A 22,230-nucleotide genomic window follows, 5' to 3' on the forward strand; every position below is an offset into this window, starting at 1 on the left:
ACAACATTTTTGTTTAATCCTCTCCACGCTCAGTAGACTTTATATAATAGGTCTTCAGTTACTCCACTGGTTTTGAGTTAAAATTATTTATGCTTCAGGAAGATGTTAGGCAATAGCAAGACATACTGTGCTAGTGTCGTGGTTTAACCCCAACTGATAACTAAGCACCATGCAGCTGCTCGCTCACTTCCACCCCCCACCCCCCTGCCCCCGATAGGATGGGGAGGAGAATGGAAAAAAAACCTCATGGGTTGAAATAAAGACAGTTTAATAAGATAACAAAGGAAGATAACAATAATAATAATAATAATACATTAAAAAAGTGATGCACAAATGCAATTGCTCACCACATGTGGAAGAAACCCCCCAATGCCCGGTCTGTTTCCGAGCAGCGATTCCACCTCCCAGCTAGCTTCCACAGTCATATATCGAGCATGACATCATATGGTAGGGAACATCCCTTTGGCCAGGCTGGGCCAGCTGCCTTGGCTGTGTCCCCTCCCAGCTTCTTGGGCACCTGGCAGGCTGTGGGAAGCTGAAAAGTCCTGGACTTAGTGTAGACTCTACAACTGTGTAGCAACCACTAAACCCATCAGTGTGTTAGCAACATTATTCTCATCCTAAATCCAAAACACAGCACTGGACAAGCTACTAGAAAGAAAATGAACCCTATCTCTGCTGAAACAAAGACAGCTAGTCAGCACAGGAGTTCTTTTGGATCATTAACTTAGATGTCAGATTTGTCTGCCTGTGTATCTCTTGGGTGTGCAAACTTGGATGTAGCTGCTAAAGCCCACATCAGACATCCCAGTTATTTAAATGACCTACAGTTTGGAGTTTTGACTGGGAAACTCCAGTGCTGGAAAAAGATCAGAATTTGTGTTCTGCTGGAAATCCTGCCACTCAGAGCAGGGAGGGGATGTCACCTCCCAAACTGAAACAGGGAGTTCAGTTCCGAAGTTTCTCAGCACATGGCATGTTTGAAAGTCCTTTAAAAACGTATGTTGCAATTGGGAGTCTTTTGCAGTATTGTGGGAAAAATAATCCTTTAAACTTCTTGTGGATACCTTTTATTTGTAATTATACTTGAAGTGGACCCCAAGGAAAAGTAAGGCAAATATAATTCTGGGTAAAAAGTAGAAGCATAGCCTTCTTAAAAAAAAAAAAAAAAGTTTGCAATTCCACTATGATTTAGAAAATCACAGGTTCATATGTATTCCTACATGAAGAAGCTCCTGTGTAGTTGAACTGTTTTGGTATTATTCTTGATGAAAATCATTTCTCTAACCTTCTGATGCTAAAAAGTTGGAAGCTGAAAGAATTATGAAAACATGAGGTAGAACCATCTTTTAGCACTTGCTTTTTATTCTTTGTACTGTTGCTCTATTTTTTTCCTTTGCCTCAACAGAGCTCATACTGCGCAGTATAAAAAAGTCCCACATACGCTATGAGTACACTTGATTTGCTGTCTGGATAAGTAGTATTTTTAAAATATATACTGTATGCACATTGCTCAATGAAGTATTGATTTGATTTTCCTAGAGCGAATGTCATAATTAGTCCTTTAGCGTGACTGGTTGTTGTACCTCCCTCATGTAGATGGGACCTATTTTTCTTCAGTTTAGTCTATAGCCAGGAATTTCATCAGTTCTTGGTGCTTCTCTGGAATTAGAGAGGTGACGTTTAGATTGCAGACAGAGTGTTTATTTGTTTAATTAAATAAGCCATGACTTCTGACAGGCCTTTTCCCAGCCAGCCTGATGCAGTCTGGAGCTGAGCTTTGCAGTTGCACCTGGTTCTTCTGCTGTTGCTTCTTCAGAGTTGTGGGCTGCTGCTCCCCTATCTGCTTAGTGCAGATGTCATCCTGCCACGCGCCTCTTGCACTTGGATAAGTGAAGGAGGTGCAGTGCCATCCATCGCATGCCTTTTCATACCTTTGTGTTCACAATACAGTACCGATTCCCAATGTTTCAAGTTCATCATGAGGAGTACTGTAGAGAAAATGTCGGTAGTATTTCTTGGTTTGTCTGTAGGTTCACATACTTAAACATTTCTAGTTTGCTCTGTTGTGAAGAGATCTTGCAGATTGTTAGCAGCTTGTGAAGTTACAGATTGTTACTGGTTTTGTTCCAGGTCTGCTAATTCCTGGATAATAAGTAAATCTGTGCATTTCTTCTTGGTGATTTAATCTTATTTTATAGTACTGAGATCTGTGAGCTTCAAATAGGTTTTTGCAAGTAATGGAAATGGCTTTTAATCATAAAATCCCTCTGTGAAGAATTATTTTACTCAAGGCTTTAGCATTGGATTTTTCTCATCTGTGATGTTGATGTGCTGTTTCTCAATGTACATGCAGCTGTCTTTCCTCTTGTGTTTGTTTCCTTTACCTAGCTGCTTGACCGTGTCACTAGTGTTATGTAATGAACCTGATTTTACAATTTTAATGATGAACTATTCTTTCAATCAGTTGCAGTTGATGCCTGTTTCAACCTTTGTTTTCTTGGGGTGCTTGCTGTATTCACTTTAATAACTGTTTTAAATCTTGATTTGAGGTCCTTATGGTCCTATTTGTCGGCTGGGATAGAGTTAATTTTCAGAAGAAGCTGGGAGGGGACACAGCCAGGACAGCTGACCCAAACTAGCCAAAGGGATATGCTCAGCATACAAGGGGGGGAGCTGGCTGGGGAGGAGGGGATCGCTGCTCGGGGACGGGCTGGGTGTCGGGTTGGTGAGCGAATTGCATTGTGTATCACCTACTTTGTATATTCTTTTATTGGTATTGTTGTTAGTTTTCCTCTTCCTTTGCTGGCCTATTAAACTGTCCTTATCCCAACCCACGAGTTTTACTTTTTTCTTCCGATCCTCCTCTCCATCCCACTGCGGGGGGAGAGGCCGCGTGGTGCTGAGCTGCCGGCTGGGGCTGAACCACAACAATAGAGAAAATATGTCGGTAGTATTTCTTGGTTTGTCTGTAGGTTCATGTACTTAAAACATTTCTAGTTTGCTCTGTTGTGAAGAGATCTTGCGGGTTACATTAGCAGGTTGTGAAGTTACAGATTGTTACTGGTTTTGTTCCAGGTCTGCTAATTCCTGGATAATAAATAAATCTGTGCATTTCTTTTTGGTGATTTAATCTTATTTAATGGTGCTGAGATTTGTGAGCTTCGTACGGGTTTTTGCAGGTAATGGAAATGGCTTTTAATCATAAAATCCATCTGTGAAGAATGATTCTAAGGAAGGCTTTAGCACTGGATTTTTCTCTTGTCTGTGATGTTGATGTGCTGTTTCTCAGCACACATGTAGTTGCTTTTTCTCTTGTGTTTGTTTCCTTTACCTAGCTGCTTGATCGTGTCATCAGTTTTATGTAATGAACCTGGTTTTACAACTTCAATGATGAACTATCCTTTCAATCCGTTGCAGTTTCAACCTTTGTTTTCTTCGGGTGCTTGCTGTATTCATTTTCATAACTGTTTTAAATCTTATTCAAGGTCTTCCTGCACTATTAATATACTTAGGTTACAGTATTTTCATGCAGTAATCAAATTTCAATGCAGTTTTGTACACATTGGATTATTGAATGTCTAGTCAGAGAGGCTGGACAAAAAAGTCTTAAAGATAAATAAAAAGCATGTAAATGAGTTTCGTGTTTAATTGAGATGTATAGCATCATGTATTTCTTAAGCATATGAATTCTGTTCTTTCAGATATTTCTTCCCGTATTTAGTGTGTGTGCACACATTTAAATAATTTGGAATCTTAATTTAAAAAGTATGGTTTAAGTCTTGAGGAGAAAAACCTGGAAGAAATGCATACCAGTGGTAGATCTGGTTACCTGAGGTTGATTAAAAAATAGATGGGAAGTTGAGGCATCAACAGCAACGATAAGGCTATCACCTGAGTTATATTTTACTATTCCAGCTGCAGCAAACAAAAAAGATGTGCTCTTTTTGTCCTCCTTTTCAAATATGCAAAAACTAAAGTGAAAATTTAAGTGGATTTGTCCTCGTTCTGGCAAGGACAGAGTTAATTTCACAAGGAGCCAGGACAGGTGATCCAAGCTGGCCAGGGGCTATTCCATACCATGTGACGTCATGCTCACCATAAAAGGGGGCTGGGCGGGCAGGGGAGGGGGTGGCGCGGTTCTGGGACCGCTGAGGGTCTGGGTCAGTTGGTCGTGGGATCGGTAAATTGTTCTCTGTTATCACCCGTTGTGAATATCTGTTATCAGTACTGTTGTCAATTGTTTCCCTCTCCCTTGCTGTCCCAGTAACCTGCCCTTATCCCAACCCTCAAGGCTTTGCCGTTGTTTTTCCGTTCTCCAAGCGGCGCCAGCTGGGGCTAAACCACGTCAGTCTTTTTGGTGCCCAACGTGGGGCTCGAGGGGTTGTGATAATGACAAATCTGACCCAAGTGTGTTAAAACAAAATTGTTACAAGCATTTATAATGTTATTGAAATAGTTGCTGGTCATAATGATGTTCTGTTTGGTCACATGGCTCTGGTTGTAAACCCGTGTTTACTCTATGTAATCCCTGTGGCGCTGTTTATCACCTCTGGGAGAGGGGTTTATGTTCTCATGTTGTTGTATTGTGTGATAATGACTTATGATATCATCGACAGTCATGAGTCTGAGCTGGTACTTGTATGTAGCATTTCTGTCAGGCCCGTACCTCGGTCAGTATCTTTCAGAATTGATTAATAATTGCATCCAATATATGGGGAAGATGGGGGGTATACCTTCTCCCACTCTTTCACCTCCCCTTTTCCCTTTTGGTGGTTACAACAATTTTTGAGAATTTTGAATACCCTTGGAATGTTCAGGCCGGTATATTCCTATTGCTAGGTCTCCTGCATGCTTTCCAAGTCCTGTTCAGGGTTAGCAAAAATTGTTTCAAGAATATCACCCAGGGATCTTCCCCAAGGCTGAATGGTCAGGGCTGGCATGGCATGTGGGAGAGTATGGGCGGGTATCTAGAGACCTTTTCACCCCCAATGGTTTGGAGCTTCACTCCCGAACAACTGCAAGACCCTGATGAAATGGTAGAATATTTGAAAGAAAAATGCTGTGGGTATTCTAAGGAGGCACAACTTACTGCGCTGTGCTGGGCCCTGGCCACAATCTATCAAACACTGCTTGACAGTAGACAGCACCATCCAGAGGGAGAGAGCAGACCCACAGGCCCTGCAGCTGCCCAGGCCCCCGCAGCAGGCCCCGCAGCTGCCCAAACCCCCGCAACAGGCACTGCAGCTGCCCAAACCCCCGCAACAGGCGCTGTAGCCAAGCCAAAAGGTCAACCCATACCAGTATCAGTCGCCCCTATACACAAAAAGAAATACACAAAGAAATCAGTTCGCTTAGTGAGAGATGATGATGAACTGGGACCATCACGAGAACAAGAAGAAGAGCCAGAACCAGAAGTGATCACCCGCTCCCTGTCCCTGAGTGAGCCGCGAGATATGCGGAAAGATTTCAGCCGCCTTCCAGGGCAGCACATTATTACCTGGCTGCTCCGCTGCTGGGATAACGGGGCCAGTAGCCTGGAACTGGAGGGCAGGGAGGCCAAGCAGCTAGGATCCTTGTCTAGGGAAGGGGGAATTGACAAGGCAATTGGGAAGAAGGCACAGGCCCTCAGCCTCTGGAGGCGACTCCTGTCAAGTGTGAGGGAAAGGTATCCTTTCAGCGAAGATGTCGTATGTCGGCCAGGCAAGTGGACCACTATGGAGAGAGGTATCCAATATCTGAGGGAATTAGCTGTGCGGGAGATGGTTTATTATGATCCGGACAACGCACAGTTGCCCACAGACCCCGATGAAGTCCAGTGTACCCGACCCATGTGGCGAAAATTTGTACGAAGCGCACCATCATCGTACGCCAACTCACTGGCAGTCATCGACTGGAAAAGTGAAGAGGCACCCACAGTGGATGAAGTGGCTGGCTGACTCCGGCAATATGAAGAGAGCCTTTCTTCCTCCCTTGTCTCGGCTGTGGAGAAACTGTCCCAGGACGTCCGGCAACTCAAAGAGGATATATTGTACTCCCCACCTGCACAGACCCGTATTTCAGCTGTTAGGAGTAAGCGTTTTTCTGCTCCGGAGGGGGGATATGGAGCATACACACCACGAGGTATCCTGTGGTTTTATCTGCGTGACCACGGAGAAGACATGAGGAAATGGGATGGGAAGCCTACCTCAACCCTGCGGGCACGAGTACATGAGCTACAAGGCAAGACAGCTGTAAAAAAGGACTCTTCCAGAAAGAATGCTGCTCCAGTTTCCACCGGGCAGCCCCCCCAGATCAAGTGGAAGGCCTGATCGCACTTATGATCCTCTTGAAGGGACTTCTAAGTCCTTTTTGCAAGAGATGAGTAGTGACTATGATGAGCAGGATTAGAGGGGCCCTGCCTCCAGCCAGGTGGAGGAAAGGGACAATAGGGTTTATTGGACTGTGTGGATCCGATGGCCTGGCACATCGGACCTACAAGAGTACAATGCCCTAGTGGACACCGGTGCACAGTGTCATTGAACTATGAAGGGGTGGAACCGATATCTATTTCTGGTGTGACCGGGGGATCCCAACAGTTGAGTCTGTTGGAGGCTGAAGTAAGTCTAACTGGGAATGAGTGGCAAAAGCACCCCATTGTGACTGGCCCAGAGGCTCCGTGCATCCTGGGCATAGATTACCTCCGGAAAGGGTATTTCAAAGATCCAAAAGGCTACCGGTGGGCTTTTGGAATAGCTGCCTTGGAAGCGGAGGAAATTGAACCATTGTCTAGTTTGCCCGGTCTCTCAGAGGACCCTTCTGTTGTAGGGTTGCTGAGGGTTGAAGAGCAACAGGTGCCAATTGCTACCACAACTGTGCACCAGCGGCAATACCGTGCCAACAGAGACTCCCTGGTTCCCATCCACAAGCTAATTCGTCAACTGGAGGGTCAGGGAGCGATCATCAGAACCCACTCACCCTTTAACAGTCCCATATGGCCAGTGCGGAAGTCCAATGGAGAGTGGAGGCTGACGGTAGACTATCGTGGCCTGAATGAAGTCACACCGCCGATGAGTGCTGCCGTGCCAGACATGTTGGAACTTCAATATGAACTGGAGTCAAAGGCAGCCAAATGGTATGCCACAATTGATATAGCTAATGCATTTTTCTCGATCCCTTTGGCAGCAGAATGCAGGCCATAGTTTGCCTTCACTTGGAGGGGTGTCCAGTAGACCTGGAATCGACTGCCCCAGGGGTGGAAACACAGCCCCACCATTTGCCATGGACTGATCCAGACTGCACTGGAAAAGGGTGAAGCCCCAGAGCACCTGCAATACATTGATAACATCATTGTATGGGGCAACTCCGCAGAGGAAGTTTCTGAGAAAGGGAAGAAAATAATCCAAATCCTGCTGCAGGCTGGCTTTGCCATAAAACGAAGTAAGGTGAAGGGGCCTGTGCAGGAAATCCAGTTTTTAGGAATAAGGTGGCATGATGGGTGGCGTCAGATCCCAATGGATACTATCAACAAAATAGCAGCCATGTCTCCACCAACCAACAAAAAGGAGACACAGGCCTTCTTAGGTGTTGTGGGTTTCTGGCGAATGCACATTCCGAATTACAGTCTGATAGTAAGCCCTCTCTAGCATGTGATCCGGAAGAAGAATGATTTCAAATGGGGTCCTGAGCAACGACAAGCTTTTGAACAAATTAAACAAGAAATAGTTCATGCTGTAGCTCTTGGGCCAGTCCGGGCAGGACCAGATGTAAAAAATGTGCTGTACACTGCAGCCGGGGAGAATGGCCCTACCTGGAGTCTCTGGCAGAAAGCACCAGGGGAGACTCGAGGTCGACCCCTGGGGTTTTGGAGTCGGGGATACAGAGGATCCGAGGCCTGCTACACTCCAATGGAAAAGGAGATATTGGCAGCCTATGAAGGGGTTTGAGCTACTTCAGAGGTGATTGGCACTGAAGCACAGCTCCTCCTGGCACCCGGTTGCATCACGGTTTTGGCATGGTTCTGGGACGGGCTGAGTGTCCGGTCGGTCGTTGAATCGGTAAATTGTTCTCTGTTATCACCCGTTGTGAATATCTGTTGTCAGTACTGTTGTTGATTGTTCCCCTCTCCCTTGCTGTCCCAGTAACCTGCCCTTACCCCAACCCTTGAGGCTTTGCCGTTGTTTTTCCGTTCTCCTCACCATCCCGCCGGGGGAGGGGTGAGCGAGCGGCGCGTGGTGCTCAGCTGCCAGCTGGGGCTAAACCACATCAGGATTTTAGGGAAAGAAGTGTCATGTAAATCAATGCTTCTGTTTGATTAACTTTATTTTTCTCTTAATTAGCATGGATGCCATGGAACATGCACAGCTTATGAGACAAGCTGGGAACCAGGATTTTAAAAATGGAAATTACTCTTTGGCCATCAGAAAGTATGATCAAGCTCTACATATACTCGGTTATTTAATGCAATGGGTCCCGTAAGTATTCTTGAATTACAAGATGTAAACCATAAGACAAGTCTGAAGTTTGTACAGTACAAGTTAACTCAGAACTGTATTTCTTGCCCTGACACCTGATTTTCTTGTATCTTTTGTCACACTTTTTAGTGTACAAGTTTTATAATTAAAGAGGAATTGCTCTTCCTGACATACATATGGGGGATTAGTTAGTGACTGTAATATGAATATTTTCATATAAGCATCAATTATAAATTAGTGTAATTAAAGCTCAAATTAATTTTCCATAGACCATGTTGGTTTCTGTTAAATTACTTCTGTTTCTTAGCTGACATACTCTGTATTAATCTTGCTGTGATTCTGCCATGTACTCATCATGTCTATGGCCTGTTGTTACATGGGTCACCTCATTATCTTTAAAATTATTTATGCAATTACTTTGTTATTTGGTCTTTCTTAAATTATATTTAAACAAATCTGAGAATACTTTCATCAGAAGAGTTCTTTGGGCATTTCTTTGCAAACATTAAGCACTTGTTAACATCAGTTGCTAATGCTATTAATGATTAAATAAGTGAGTATTATGTTAACTATTAAATTAGCTTAACAGCAGCGTTAATACATGGTAGTACTGAATATTTAACACCAGCCACTCATTTATTTTGACTATTATCCATTTAAACTAAGTAGTAAAATAAGTCTGGAGTATATGCAGGCACTGGGGCTTCGTCATACCGCAGGGGTCCGCTCCTGAGCGTCTCCTTTCCTCTTGCCATAGGACTTGCTTGTGTGCAAGAGCGTGCTCTGAACACGTTCAGTGTAGTTGAAACAACTTTCTTGAGTGTAAATTAGTAGATAGGAGTTTGAGCGCAGACAAGACAGATTTTCCAGGCTCCCCGGGACCCCATGGACTGTAGTCCTGTAATTTGTGTGCAGCTCTTTCCAGAAACTCTCTTGCAAATGCTTGATATACTTTAGTATATTCTTTTCTATAAAATACATTTCTTTATTTCTTAGCTAGTGTAAATGTGGACAATTCTGTTGACTTCATCAACTGGTCATATAGTAAAATGCGTTTAGGTTGTTTTTTGGTGACCGAATTGTGTTTAGCATTCTTTCCATCTAGCAGCTTCCATTTGTGTGTTTGTTTTTCTCCTGTTCTTGGCCACTGGCTTTCACTGAGCCGTATCTAGGTGTGTCGATGTGGTCTAAACTCTTTCTAAATCCTCATACTGCGTTACTCCAGCGGGTTGGTTTTCTGCTTCAGAAGAGACCAGGATATCACTAAGGTATCATTTAGGATGTCTCTAAGAGATTTTTATAGCTGATGTTCAAATGATCTTTATTTTCTACAACTCCATGTTTACCTCTAATTTTGTTTGGTGGGTGATATATAGACTTTTTTCTTTTTTTTTCTTGTTGCTAATAGTAATGTATGATGCGTCCTTTTTCAAGCAAATAAACAGTGATGCTAAAAACATATTTTTAGGTGTTCCAGGGACATAGCTGTCTTACACTGCAACAAATCAACTGCCTTGTACAATCTTGGTAAATGGACAGAAGCAGTGTTTTCAGCCTACCAGAGCTTACACTGGGATCCGGAGTATGTTAAGGTATTCAGATGTTTAAGTTGCCAGTTTTTGCATGCCTTACTTTTTAAAACAAGTGTCAATGTATGCTTTTTATAGTGATTTGGGTTTGAGGTGTGATAACCAAATATAGTATAAAATTCCAGAATTGGTGTCTGACTCTGTACATGAGCATCAGAATTACTAATAGTACTTTTAATAAAATGAAGCAGCTCTCTTTTTTGCACGAGGAGACGCTGGTTCTTTCTGGGTCCCAACAAGAGAGTCACCAATACTTTCAAGAAAGATAACTATTTTATTAATATCCCAGACAAGGTGACAGCAAGTAATAAAATCGTACATGCCATTGTGATGCTGGAGACCAAGGGATGATGCAGCACCAGCCAGGTCTCTGGTCAGGCCACAGCACGCTGCGCAGATGCTGTCCATGGTGAGGTTAGAATCACAGAATGGTTTGAGTTGGAAGGGACTTCAAAGATCATTTAGTTCCAACCCCCCTGCCATGGGCAGGGACACCCTCCACTAGACCATGTTGCCCAAAGCCCCATCCTGGGGGCCTTGAACACTTCCAGGGGTGGGGCATCCACAACCTCTCTGGGCAACCTGTTCCAGTACCTCACCACCCTTGTAGAGAAGAATTTCTTCCTTTTATCTAATTTAAATCTACCCTCCTCTAGCTTAAACCCATTACCCCGTTGTCCTGTCACTACACTCCCTGATAAACAGTCCCTCACCATCTTTCCTGCAGGCCCCCTTCAGGTACTGGAAGGCTGCTATAAGGTCTCCCTGGAGCCTTCTCTTCTCCAGGCTGAACAACCCCAACTCTCTCAGCCTGAAAGCTGGTTCACCAACTCTATGTTCACTTGCGGTCTTACAGAGCCTGGCTCACATTAAAGATTCATCAGTCACTGATAGCAATCAGGTCCAGGATGGGGACTTAGCTTTGAAGGCTCCCTTGGGCACTGTGACCTAATAGTCTTAACAGTAAATAAGCCTTTGGTTTCTGGGAACAGTATGTGGTGATCAAGGTCATATTGTATTTCCAGCGGACAGAACAATAAACCACACATACACTTGTGATTAAGTACACATTAATTAAGTACACATTGACTCAAATTCTCATCTGTTAAGAATTAGTAATGCTTGTACAGTATTTATGATACGGAGGCAAACACTTGGATTGGCTTTTATGTACAATAAATAGTCTTCTGGACCAACCACTACAAACTCCCAGAGACTTTAGTAGAAGGTTTTTGATTTAGATACAGTAAAATTGCATGCAAATATCAATTTAACTTGTGCTGTATTGCAGCGTGCTGGTTATCTGGTTTGAAAAAATTGACTCCGCTGTGACTCTAAGCCAGTTCAGCGTAGTTCAGTGTTGAATATAAATGTGTTCAGGTGCCACTGGCTGAAGAATATATGCATTATGGTAAATACTGTAAAATGCAGTGACATGGGGACATTAAAAAAAATCCTCTCCAGAGGAGGTTAAAATCTAGTTGCTAACAGTATGTCTTTCATCCTGTAGTTATTTTCCAAAGCTTGTGTTCCAGGATTTATCATGCTTTCATAGTATCTGTGATGACATCAGCATATTGTGAATTTCAAGGGATGTTCATTGCACTTTTTTTTTTTTAATCTATGTGTAAGAAGCTGTAAAAACAGAACTACATGTCATTTTTACAGCATAATTAAATAATTTAGGGGGAAAAAATGATAACGTTTTGTAGTAAAGATCTTTGAATATTTTCCCAACATGGTCTTTTTTGTTTTCCTTCTTTTTTCAGGCTTATTATAGAGCTGGCCACTCACTGATCATGTTATCAGACTCTTATGAGGCGATTTCTATGTTTCATAAAGGTTTGATTCTCCTGAATGCTTCTGCAGATCGAACTCAAGTTGCTGATTTTGTAGCAGGAATCTTCATAAGTGTCAATGGTAAACTCAAATTAAGAGTTTAACTTTTCTAAGAGCCTTTCAGTGATGATGATAACGAAAGTCCTTGGTAGGGTGTCCTTCGTGAGCTCATTCATTTGGTCCTTAGTGCCACAGGTCTGTTTCAGGATTATGAATATGCTGAGTGGCCTAATCAAAAGGATGTGGTGAGTTTGGTCCAGTTTACAGCAGGTGCCAACAATCCCAAAATACTGTGCAGCGGAGTGTGTTGTCTCACAAGAACACATCAATTGTGGAATAGTTAGAAAAGGTCAAAATTCAGAATCAGGGACACAGGGTTGGAGATTTAGAGCTCCAGACCCCTAAGGCTTTAGAGGTTTCTGCCCAAACCACTTGGCTTTTCTTTTAGCTGGGTAGATTTGAAAATAATTAGAAGATACTCAGCTTAAACTTGAGTTTACAGCGCAGTGTGTTCAAGCGTGGGAGACTTTCCCTCAGCTATTAATGGGCAGCAATGAAAAGAGGGAATTTGGCCTTTCTGTGTTATTGTGAGGGGTGCGTTTTCTGAGCAGTGTCCACTCTGTTGCCCTGCCCTCTCCTCAGTCTCTCCTTCTCTGCTTGCTTTTTTGTCCAGTTCACAGGCTTTGTCTGATGGGGCCTGCAGGCATGCCAGGAGATTTTGGGTTGTGCCCCTGCTGCATTTACTTGAAACTGTAGCCCTGTATTAAGGACTTTGATTAGTTTTAGCACCATCTGTAGCTGGGCTCACCCACAAGTGGAAGAACCACCACAAGGTTCACAATGTCTTGGAGCTTAGAGAGGTATTTCTTGAGGGCAGGGATTAATTTTTTCTCCCCCTGTTCAATGAAGACTGGCTGCTGATAACAAGGTGCCCTATCAGTTGGGTAGCCAGGGTTATTTAACCCCCAGTTTGGCATTCTCTTGGGTATTAATCAGTACTAAAATTGTCACTGTGCAATGAAGTAATTTAGTTGGACACCCCAACTTTAAAAGTGCTGTGTATACTAAATAGTTTTCTCAATTGCTTATTCTTGCAGATGAACAAGTCTTCCCACCAACTTTTCCCCCTGCATATGATTATATTTTCAGTGCAAGGTTCGATGCGCTGACTTGGCAAGCGGTGATAGAAAGGTTGGCCCAGAAAGGAAAGTGGCGGGTAAGTCTGTCGCTGTGTTACCAACTGCTGCGCGGTAGGCGCTCAGGTCTTACCGCTTCAGGGTGAGCTCGTGCTACCTTTAAAATCCAAAACAACAGGTATTTATTGTTCCCTGGTTCAAATGTCTTGACTTTTAAGACTTGAAAAATAATAACAATAATAATAAATAATAAATAATTTCTGAAATTAATTTCTCGAAGGTATGCAATGAACTTGAAATCCTGCTTGTCTGTTGCTGTTGTCTCTAATTACAGTGCCATCTAGAGTTGTTATTCTTGAAAGAAATCGGAGGGAAAAAAATACATGCTTATTTGTGGGCCCTTTTACTTTTCCTTCTGTATGACAAATTGGATTTTTGAAGCTGTCTGTGAAAGACACAAATAAAGGAGCATCTCAGAATGGATGTACATGGTTGTTAAAGAAAACTAGATCATTTAGAAAAATCAGAAGGTGAATCACCTGAAATTATTTTAATCCTCTGTTTTATACTGACTGTATAAAAAAAAAATAAAAAAAATTGATCATTGTCATGATTACACCTGTATTGGGTGTTGGTGATGAGGTGCTGGCCATGGGGGCTGCAGGGGCCTCTGTGAGGAGAGGCCAGTTCCGGCCCGTTCCAGTGGCCCCACCACAGGTCAGAGCTCAGCCCCTCAGCCAGGATGGTAGCCCTTTGGGGAAAGCATGTTTGAGAAAAGGCAAGAGTCTGCCTGGCAGAGTGAGGTGGGGTTGGAGGAAAAGTGAGAGAAACAGCCCTGCGAGCACCAGAGTTGTAAAAGGAGAGCAGGGAGGGGAAGAAGGTGCTCCAGGGGCTGCCTTGCAGCCTGTGGAGAGACCATGCAGGACCAGGCTCCTGACAGGAACTGCAGCCCTTGGAGGACCCATGCTGGAGCAGGGGAGAAGCATAAGGAGGAGGGAGTGACGGAGAGGGATTGCCATGGACTGACCACAGCCCCACGTTCCCCATTCACCCCTCTGCCCTACTGCAGGCAGGGACGTTTTTCACTAGATCAGGTTGCTTAAAGCCCCGTCGAACCTGGCCTTGAACACTTCCAATGATGGTGCATCCATATCTTCTCTGGGCAACCTGTTCCAGTGTATCAACACCTGTGTCGTAAAAAAATTTCTTCCTTATATCCAGTTTAAACCTACCCTCTTTCAGGTTAAAACCTTTGCCTCTTTTCCTGTCACTACAGACCTTGTTAAAAAGTCTTTCTTATAAACCCCCTTTATATATTGAAAGGCTGCAATAAGGCCTCCCTGGAGAGGAAAGACCTTTTCCAGGCTGAACAACCCCAACTCTCTCAGCCTGTCTTCATAGGAGAGGTGCTCCAGCCCTCCAATCATCTTCATGGCCCTCCTCGATGTCACTTTTGTACTGAGGCCCCCAGAGCTGGATGCAGTTCTCCAGGTGGGGTCTCAGAAGAGCAGAGCAGAAGGTCAGAATCACCTCCCTCGACCTGCTGGCCATGCTGTTTTGGATGCAGCCCAGGATACGGTTGGCTTTCTGGGCCAGAAGTGCATGTTGCCAGCTTGTATCCAATTTTTCATCCACCAGTATCACCAGGTCCTTCTCCACAAGGCTGCTCTCAATCCATTCATCCCCCAGTCAGTATTGATACTGGCAATTGCCCTGACCCACAGGCAGGACCTTGCACTTGGCCTTGTTGAACATCATGAGGTTCACATGGGCCCGCTCCTCAAGCCTGTCAAGGTGCCTCTGGATGGCATCCCTTCCCTCCAGCGTGTCAGCCACACCACACAGCTTGCTGCGTGATTGAGTGCACCACACAATCCCACTGTCTCTGTCATTGATGAAGATATTAAATAGTACTGGTCCCAGTACGGACCCTTGAGGGACACCATTCATTACTGGTTTCCACTTGGATGCTGTGCCATTGACTATAACTCTTTGGATGCAGCCATCCAGCCAATTCCTTATCCTTCCAACAGTCCATCCATCAAACCCATCTCTCTCCAATTTAGAGCCAAGAATGTGTGTGGAATTGTATCAAAGTCCTTACGGAAGTCCAAGTAGATGACATCCGTAGTTCTTCCCTTGTCCTCTGGTGAAACTAGGTGGGTTTTCAAGGAGCAAGGTAAACTTTTTAGGGAAACTGAGAAAATGGAAAAAGATACAGTATGGATTTCTTGCTTTCTGCTCACGATGTTGGTGCAGCTGAGGAGTCTTATCCCTATGAGGTCCATTCCTAAAGCAAAGGGTCACTTTCAAGGTGTATTGGAGAGACTTTTAGGGCCTGACCTTTCTACCTGGTTTTTATTTCTGAAGAAACTTTCATCAGTCATAGCTTCCCACAGTCCACTGTATATTACAATAATTCATCTGAAAAATGGAAAGGGAGATTCAGTAATCTGTTATGATCTTAAAAAAACTGAAATGTTGCTAGCCCTTGTTTGTTTTCCTACAAGATCTGATGAGGCAGCAAAAAAAGTTTTTAAGTATGCTTATAAGATCACTAATGGTGGTTTGTTTTTTTTTTTCCAGTCTTGTCTGTTGTTGTTGTCTGAGAAGAAAGCATTGCCTGCTAATCTCAGAGTCAACCAGTTATCACTGAAGAATCTCTTTGAGGTAAAGTAGCATCCTGTATATTTTCTTGTGTCTATTTCTTTTCTTCCTGCTCACTTTAGTGAGACATTTTCCATCTTGTGTGCAAGGCTAAGACAGGTGAAAGAAAAATCATAGAATCATAGAATGGTTTGGGTTGGAACGGACCTCAAAGATCACCTAGTTCCAACCCCCCTACCATGGGCAGGGACACCCTCCACTAGACCACATTGCCCAAAGCCCCATCCAGCCTGGCCTCGAACACTTCCAGGGGTGGGGCATCCACAGCCTCTCTGGGCAACCTGTTCTAGTGCCTCACAGTAAAATGAAAAATAATATATGGACTTTGTGTGTTTATATTAAATAATCTATTTTGTCTCTTTTTAATTTGAAAATTAAAAATCCTTAATTTTCATTATTTCTGTATGAAATTATGGCTGGCAAAATAATGGTTTAGGGCATGTTGATGGAATGTGCCAGAATTTGCCATTTGGCTGTTACAGTGCTTGTGGTACTTTTGTCATAATAATTTCAAGTTGGGGATTTCCCATAAATGTATTTCAGTTAGGTGCCTGACAGAGTGAGCGGGAGTAATTCTGAAAAAGGCGGCGGCAAAGGAATTAAATCAACATCTATTCATAGGCTTGTTTATAGCGATAGCGGAAGTATTAGCGTATGAGTACACACAAGCATGCCTTGGTTAGCTGTCATTAGGCAGGTATGCTGTGTTAGTGCCAGCGGAGTAGCCCATATGGGACTTTATGCTACCTTTCATCATCCCTTGTCTGTTCACTCATTTTTTTTTGCGGGAAGGGAGGGTGGGTCAGGGTTCAGCCGTGGACCAACGGGGCCCGTGGCCAGGCAGTGACACGTCTGTGGTGGTAGAGCAGCACAGCACAGCTATGGGGACAGGGCATAGAGCCTTGGATCAAAGCAGCTCCCAAGCAAAGATGCCCGCTGTCATGGTTTGCAGCTCTTAGCAGCACCCAGGCCTGGGGCACAGCAGCAAAGCAGTCCTGCAAGGGGTGAACATGCTCCTCACACTGACAGTAAAGCATAGCAATGAAGTAGAGGACACACATAGATTGTCTAAGCAAAAAAAATCTCCCTTCTTAGGCAAGAAAAATCAAAATGCCTCATTGAGAGAGGAGGATAAAAGTGGGTTGCCTTTGCAAAACACTGTGTCCTTCATTGCTGAATTGGCCCCACCAGTCTTAGCAATTCTAGCGGCTTTGTTTTACATGTGGAAGACTGAAAGAATCAAGATGAAAGTTCCTTAAGCACTGCTTCTCTTTTGCAAAAATTGGAAAACGTGGCTTTCTGACAACTCAAACTTCCCCTGCTGCCACTACATACTCCCTGCAATTTGTTGTATTTTGATTTCGTAACTGTGCACAAACAGTAATTCTTGCCAGTCAAAATTTGGCATGAGGTGTTAGAAAAAAAGATTTATTTGTGGATGTTGGAAGCATGTGTGAAAACTGCTATTTAAAAAGATGACTGGCACAAATGGAGAAATCATGTCTGAACACTGTTTCCGAGCACCCCCTCATGTCCTGATCCTTCTGGCATATTGTCTCGATTTCCATCTGAGCTTCCTCTGCCCACCTCCAGAGTTCCCCATATTGCTGTACCCCTCGTAGACTGTGCTTCGTGTTCATTAAGTCCTTGCTGGAACATCTCTTTTGAGTTCAGCTGCCTTCTGCTCAGGCTTGGTGCTTTCAATCTTGGTCCGTAAACTTCCCTGTAAGTTCTGTACTTTTATCAGATCACCTTCTAGGAATTTATCTGGCCAAAAATCTGTCTCCTAAGGCTTAACACCTTTTCTTTGCATAAGCAGCCGTATTATCTTTGTTGTCTTAATAACACCGGATGCTTCCTGAGCTGGATGAGAGTTGGGCTTTGCTCTGCACTCCATCCATGGCATTCCTGAGCTGTAAATGGACTGGTTACCTGAGTTCCCTAAACCTCCTTCTCCCAGTCTCTAAGTCTCTTTTCTCAATTTCAAGTATTTCTCCAGCCTTTTTTTGCTTTGGGGTAACTTCCTGCATAAGCTGCCTCATCCAAGCTTAAAAGACACGATGTCTGGTTACAGCAATATTTACACTGATATACAGTAACATTTATATAGGCAAATGTAAGGCAGAAAGTTACAGTTGATTACAGAGAAGAAATATAGAAATATGTGTTATAAATTAGACCAGGTTCAGTGCTTTTCAGAGCAGGACAGGATTCATGAACATCTTGGAGAAAAGTATTCGTTTTGAGCATCTGCTGGAATTGTTACATACATAATAAATGTTTCATTTTACGGTGGATATGGCTTGATTGTTATTGTTCTGCTGAGTCTTGTGATATAAAACGTGGAAATAGGATTAAAAAAGAAATGCCTTTTGGGTATGTAAAATAATGTGTTGTAATTGTTCTCTTTGTTATCAGACTTCTGAATTGTACGGGCATGGCGAGAAGATGCAAGAAGTGGCGGAGTTAGTCAAGTGGCTAATTTCCATTGGGGCGAAAGTTGAAACCATTGGAGTGTATCCGCTTCATGTTGTTATGAGATTGTGTATCAGAGCAAGTGAGTGACATCCGCAGCTAAAATAAAACAATGGTGGCCTTCATCAGACAACTGACAGCTAGAGCTTTTTAATTTTTTTTTTTAACGCTAATGAGATCAGATCATCTAGGTATAACCTTGCATGTGCCAATAAGGCACTATTTAAAAATTGTTATGAACAGTCTCCTTGATAATCTGTGCCTGATAGTGGTAAAAGCCTAATATGGTTGTTCTCTTCCGTGGTTTGAAGTGAAAGCGTGATTGATGTGGGTCTTTCACAACCTGAGTAGATCAGCTTTGATGAAAATACAATATTTCCTCCTGCGACCTCAGCGTGGAGCAACAGTTTCTATAAGTGCTAAAGAGTTGTGAGTCAACATGATGCTGCGAGACAGTGAGAACGTAGCATCATGTCTCTCACAATGCACCTGGCTCTTACCATGATTTTGTTTACCTATTTCTTCCCTCTCCTATGCCCTGTGTTCCAGAAAAGGTTTCATACAGATGCATCTTGCCTCTCCACAGGGGGAAAAAAACCCAGGATCTGTTTCTGCTGTAGCTCTGTTTACCACTTATAACAAGTGGGGTGTTTTTGATCATTTCAGGGAAGAACCATCTCTTCAGGTGGTTACTGACTCAGAGGCCAGACTTGAAGGATAGAATCAACCAGCAAGACAGAGATGGATGCACCCTCCTGCATATTGTGGCATCTTCCAGTGAATATTTCCAGAAACGCAGTAAATACGATTCTTTTTTTTTTTTTTTTTTTGGAGGGGACGAGTGTGGGGGGGTGTTGTGTTGTTTTCATGTGGAAAAATGCATAATGGCAGAGAATTTCAGCCCCTGGTGTTTACTATTTCACACTAAGGAAAAAAATGAGAAAGTTCTCTTATCTGAATGTCGACTTTGTAACAGTAACTAATACTTAAACATTTCAACAATTCCCTTTTAAAATTATATCTCTCATTTGTGAGCATTTTCTTTGCTCTTTGGTTTGTCTGGCTATGACTTTCCCACAAGTATGCTGCAGTTTTTAGAATCATAGAAGTTACCTTTTAAAGTTTGATGTGTCCTTAAAATCACATTAGACCACCTGGAGACCTATCCTGTTCTTTTAAATAGGTGAAAACTTAAAACCTAAGTAGCAGCGTACCTTGTCAGAGGAGGAAAATTAGATGCTTTCCTTCACGTTTTCTGTGGGATTTCTTTTATGTTAACTTAGCCTGGCTTTTTTTCTTGTATTTCTTACTCTGCCCACTAGGTGGCAACAGGAAATAAGCATCAATACCGAGATAACACCAGACTTTTAGGTCATTAAATGCGATGACATTCTGGTGGTTCTGGTTAACAGTATCAATGAAATGCGCGCAACCTATATCTAAATAATTTCATTTTCTGGAAAGGTGTAACATGTCTTTTTCAGCAGTTCCATCTGTTGCTAAATGACTCTTGCGTTTCCAGAAGAGACCGTATTTATTTATTAAAGTTTATTTATTTATAATTTTATTTGCATAGCATATTATTTTATATATATATATAATTATATATATTATACAGATTATATAATTTTATATGCATTTATTAATATTTATTTATATAGTATACATATGATATAGTATATCATATGTATACTATATGTATTTTTATATATTTACTTATTAAAGTTTATTTCTTTATAGTATATATTATATAGAGAGTATATTTATAAATATATACAAATATATATATGAAAATGAACCCTTGCACCCATCTGTTAACAAACGATAATCACTAAAATAGCACGGATGGTAAGGCTTAGACAAACAAAGCAAGACATTTGTGTTAGCACGCATCATTTTTTCCTCATCTAGGCTTTGCCTTTAGCGCGTGCAGTAACAGAGGCTGTGTGTTGCAGTGGTGTGCCTAGGGGACACGTGGCGGTCTAACACTTATTTGCTCACCATTGCTCAGTCTTGTCCTGCGTGACTTGGTGGTTTGGTGCCCCTGCGCTCTCCCAGCTGTTCTGAGGGCATGACTTATAGCAAATGTGCCTCTTTGAGGCAAGAGGAATACAGGCAGCTGCTTGCAGGGCTGTAAAGTTTCCCCTGGTAGTGCAGTGTGACATACTAAGAAGTGAACATGTCATCTTCCAGAACATTAGATGCTGTGTCAAGGCTTTAAATCACCATTATATTTATTGTGTTTATGTGTGATCGGTAATACTTGTTGTGAAATGCTATAGAGGATAGTAGTTTCTGTTGAAAGCAGTGGAACCTACTGTTAGTCAAATTGGACATCTTTGTTACAAGGCTTATTACCAAAAAAATCATGCGGTTTATGTTACATAGGAAAGAAAATCAATGTCTAGCTGTGTATATTCATGCCTGAATATGTGAAATATTCTCGTTTATTGAGTCACCTTCCAAACAGTAGCAAAATCCCTTGTTTTGTTTTTTCTTTATGTACAGACCAGTTTTCCTAGAGCCTGGAGAACAGGGTTGGGGCATAAGGGAGGAGGTGAATTCCATATACTGCCTCTGGCCGGTGAGGTGCTCATGAGGCACCCAGTCACTTTGTGTTTCCATGCTCCCATTTGCTAATCAATAATAACGAAGCTAGAGTTTTAATTTTTTAAAGGGGTTTCTTTCGGGGAAGAATACCTAGCAATACCTCATTTTTATGACACTGGAAAAATTTAATTTTTTTTTTAATTATTATTAAAATTATACTAGAAATTGTGCCAGGAAATTAAAAATACAAAGGAAAACAAAACCCCTGAGCAATGAGAATTAATCTTCCTCTAATGTTTTTATTCATGTAATGTTTTAGGCCAAACAGACGATGTGATCATGCTCCTGAATTTTGGAGTTGACCCCACCGTTCCAGATGCACGGTCAAGATATGTCATAGATATCTTGAAAAAGAACAAAAACTTCGATGCTGTAAAAGCAGTCAGCAATCACATTGAGAAACACACTTCCTCTGAGAAACGGACAGGTACTACATGGACTGTGTGCTTTTCCTGTTTTAAAACTATATCCTTTAGATACAAAATTGTTTTCTTTGTAATTGGTAATAGTAGGTGGGTTTTATGTAACTTTCTCCATGAGTTGTCACCCCCATCTCCTGTTAGTCAATGATGAACGTTTTGTCCTTGCCTGAAGGTAAGGCAAAAAGCAAAGGTTTTAGGCTACATCCACAGTTTAATGGGTGTATTCCATATAAGTTTGCTGGAAAGCACTGGGTTTCATTGCACTTCCATCTTATGGCTCCTGGCAAGCAGATTCTGACAGTTATCTTTCTTTACTGTAGTGATCTCGTGCCCTGCTCTGGAGAAGATCTTAGCCCAGTGGTTCTCAGATAGGAGGTTAACACCAATACCACCAATCCCCCTGTGGTGGTAATTGCTTTAGTTGGTATTCCAGGTAGCTCAGTCTGTCGTTTGTGGTCTTTTTTTTTTTTTTTTTTGGCAATGCACAGCCCCCAAGAGTTTTCTATGCTTAGTGCAAAATGAGAGGCTGGAGAATAAGCCATTGCTTTACAGATGATAGTCTGAGGTTAATCATAGTTGCTAAAAAGATGACCAACCTTGTCTGTCTCTGCCCTAAGTGATAAAGCTACTGTTTTGTTTGGTCTTTGATGTACTTGAATTCTTCAAAGCTTTTAGGAAAGTCAGGCTAAGTCTTTCAGTTTTCGTTTAAGGGCATTTGTTAGGCTATAATTTAAAATCTGCCATTGCCCATTATGTAAGTATGTCTTAAACTTGTCGGTATGATTTTGGTGTGGTGGGGTTTTTGTTTGTTTTTTTTTTTTTCTTTTAAGAGGACAAATTATTTTATGGCTGAATTTCTTAACCATTGAGGAATCAGACAAGCTCAGGACACCTGATTAAAACTATGCTGAAAACATACCTCTGAAAATTGTGAACAATGATACCACTGTGAGGCAGCAATGTCCAGCCTGCATGCAGATCAACTTGTGAATTATTACAATTTTCAACCTAGTGTATTATGGTAAAGAGTGTATTCAAT

At 42.4% G+C, this 22,230-nt stretch overlaps 1 protein-coding gene across 3 annotated transcripts in view; it reads left to right on the forward strand.

Moving 5' to 3' along the window:
* The window catches only part of TRANK1 (tetratricopeptide repeat and ankyrin repeat containing 1), a 55,167-nt gene that overhangs the window by 4,195 nt on the left and 28,742 nt on the right, over positions 1-22,230 (forward strand). For 2 of the 3 annotated variants that reach the window (XM_054815522.1, XM_054815523.1), the window contains exons 2-9: positions 8,319-8,453; positions 9,922-10,045; positions 11,812-11,962; positions 12,979-13,097; positions 15,604-15,687; positions 18,103-18,241; positions 18,826-18,957; positions 21,029-21,196. In XM_054815522.1, the coding sequence (XP_054671497.1) occupies positions 8,320-8,453; positions 9,922-10,045; positions 11,812-11,962; positions 12,979-13,097; positions 15,604-15,687; positions 18,103-18,241; positions 18,826-18,957; positions 21,029-21,196 (1,051 nt within the window). In that variant the 5' untranslated portion in view covers position 8,319. Of the gene's footprint in view, positions 1-5,454; positions 5,867-8,318; positions 8,454-9,921; positions 10,046-11,811; positions 11,963-12,978; positions 13,098-15,603; positions 15,688-18,102; positions 18,242-18,825; positions 18,958-21,028; positions 21,197-22,230 lie in introns of those variants that run through there. The other variant, XM_054815524.1, reaches the window with a different exon arrangement.

This window comes from Grus americana, chromosome 2, assembly GCF_028858705.1.
Source record: "Grus americana isolate bGruAme1 chromosome 2, bGruAme1.mat, whole genome shotgun sequence".
NCBI classification, from domain to species: domain Eukaryota; kingdom Metazoa; phylum Chordata; class Aves; order Gruiformes; family Gruidae; genus Grus; species Grus americana.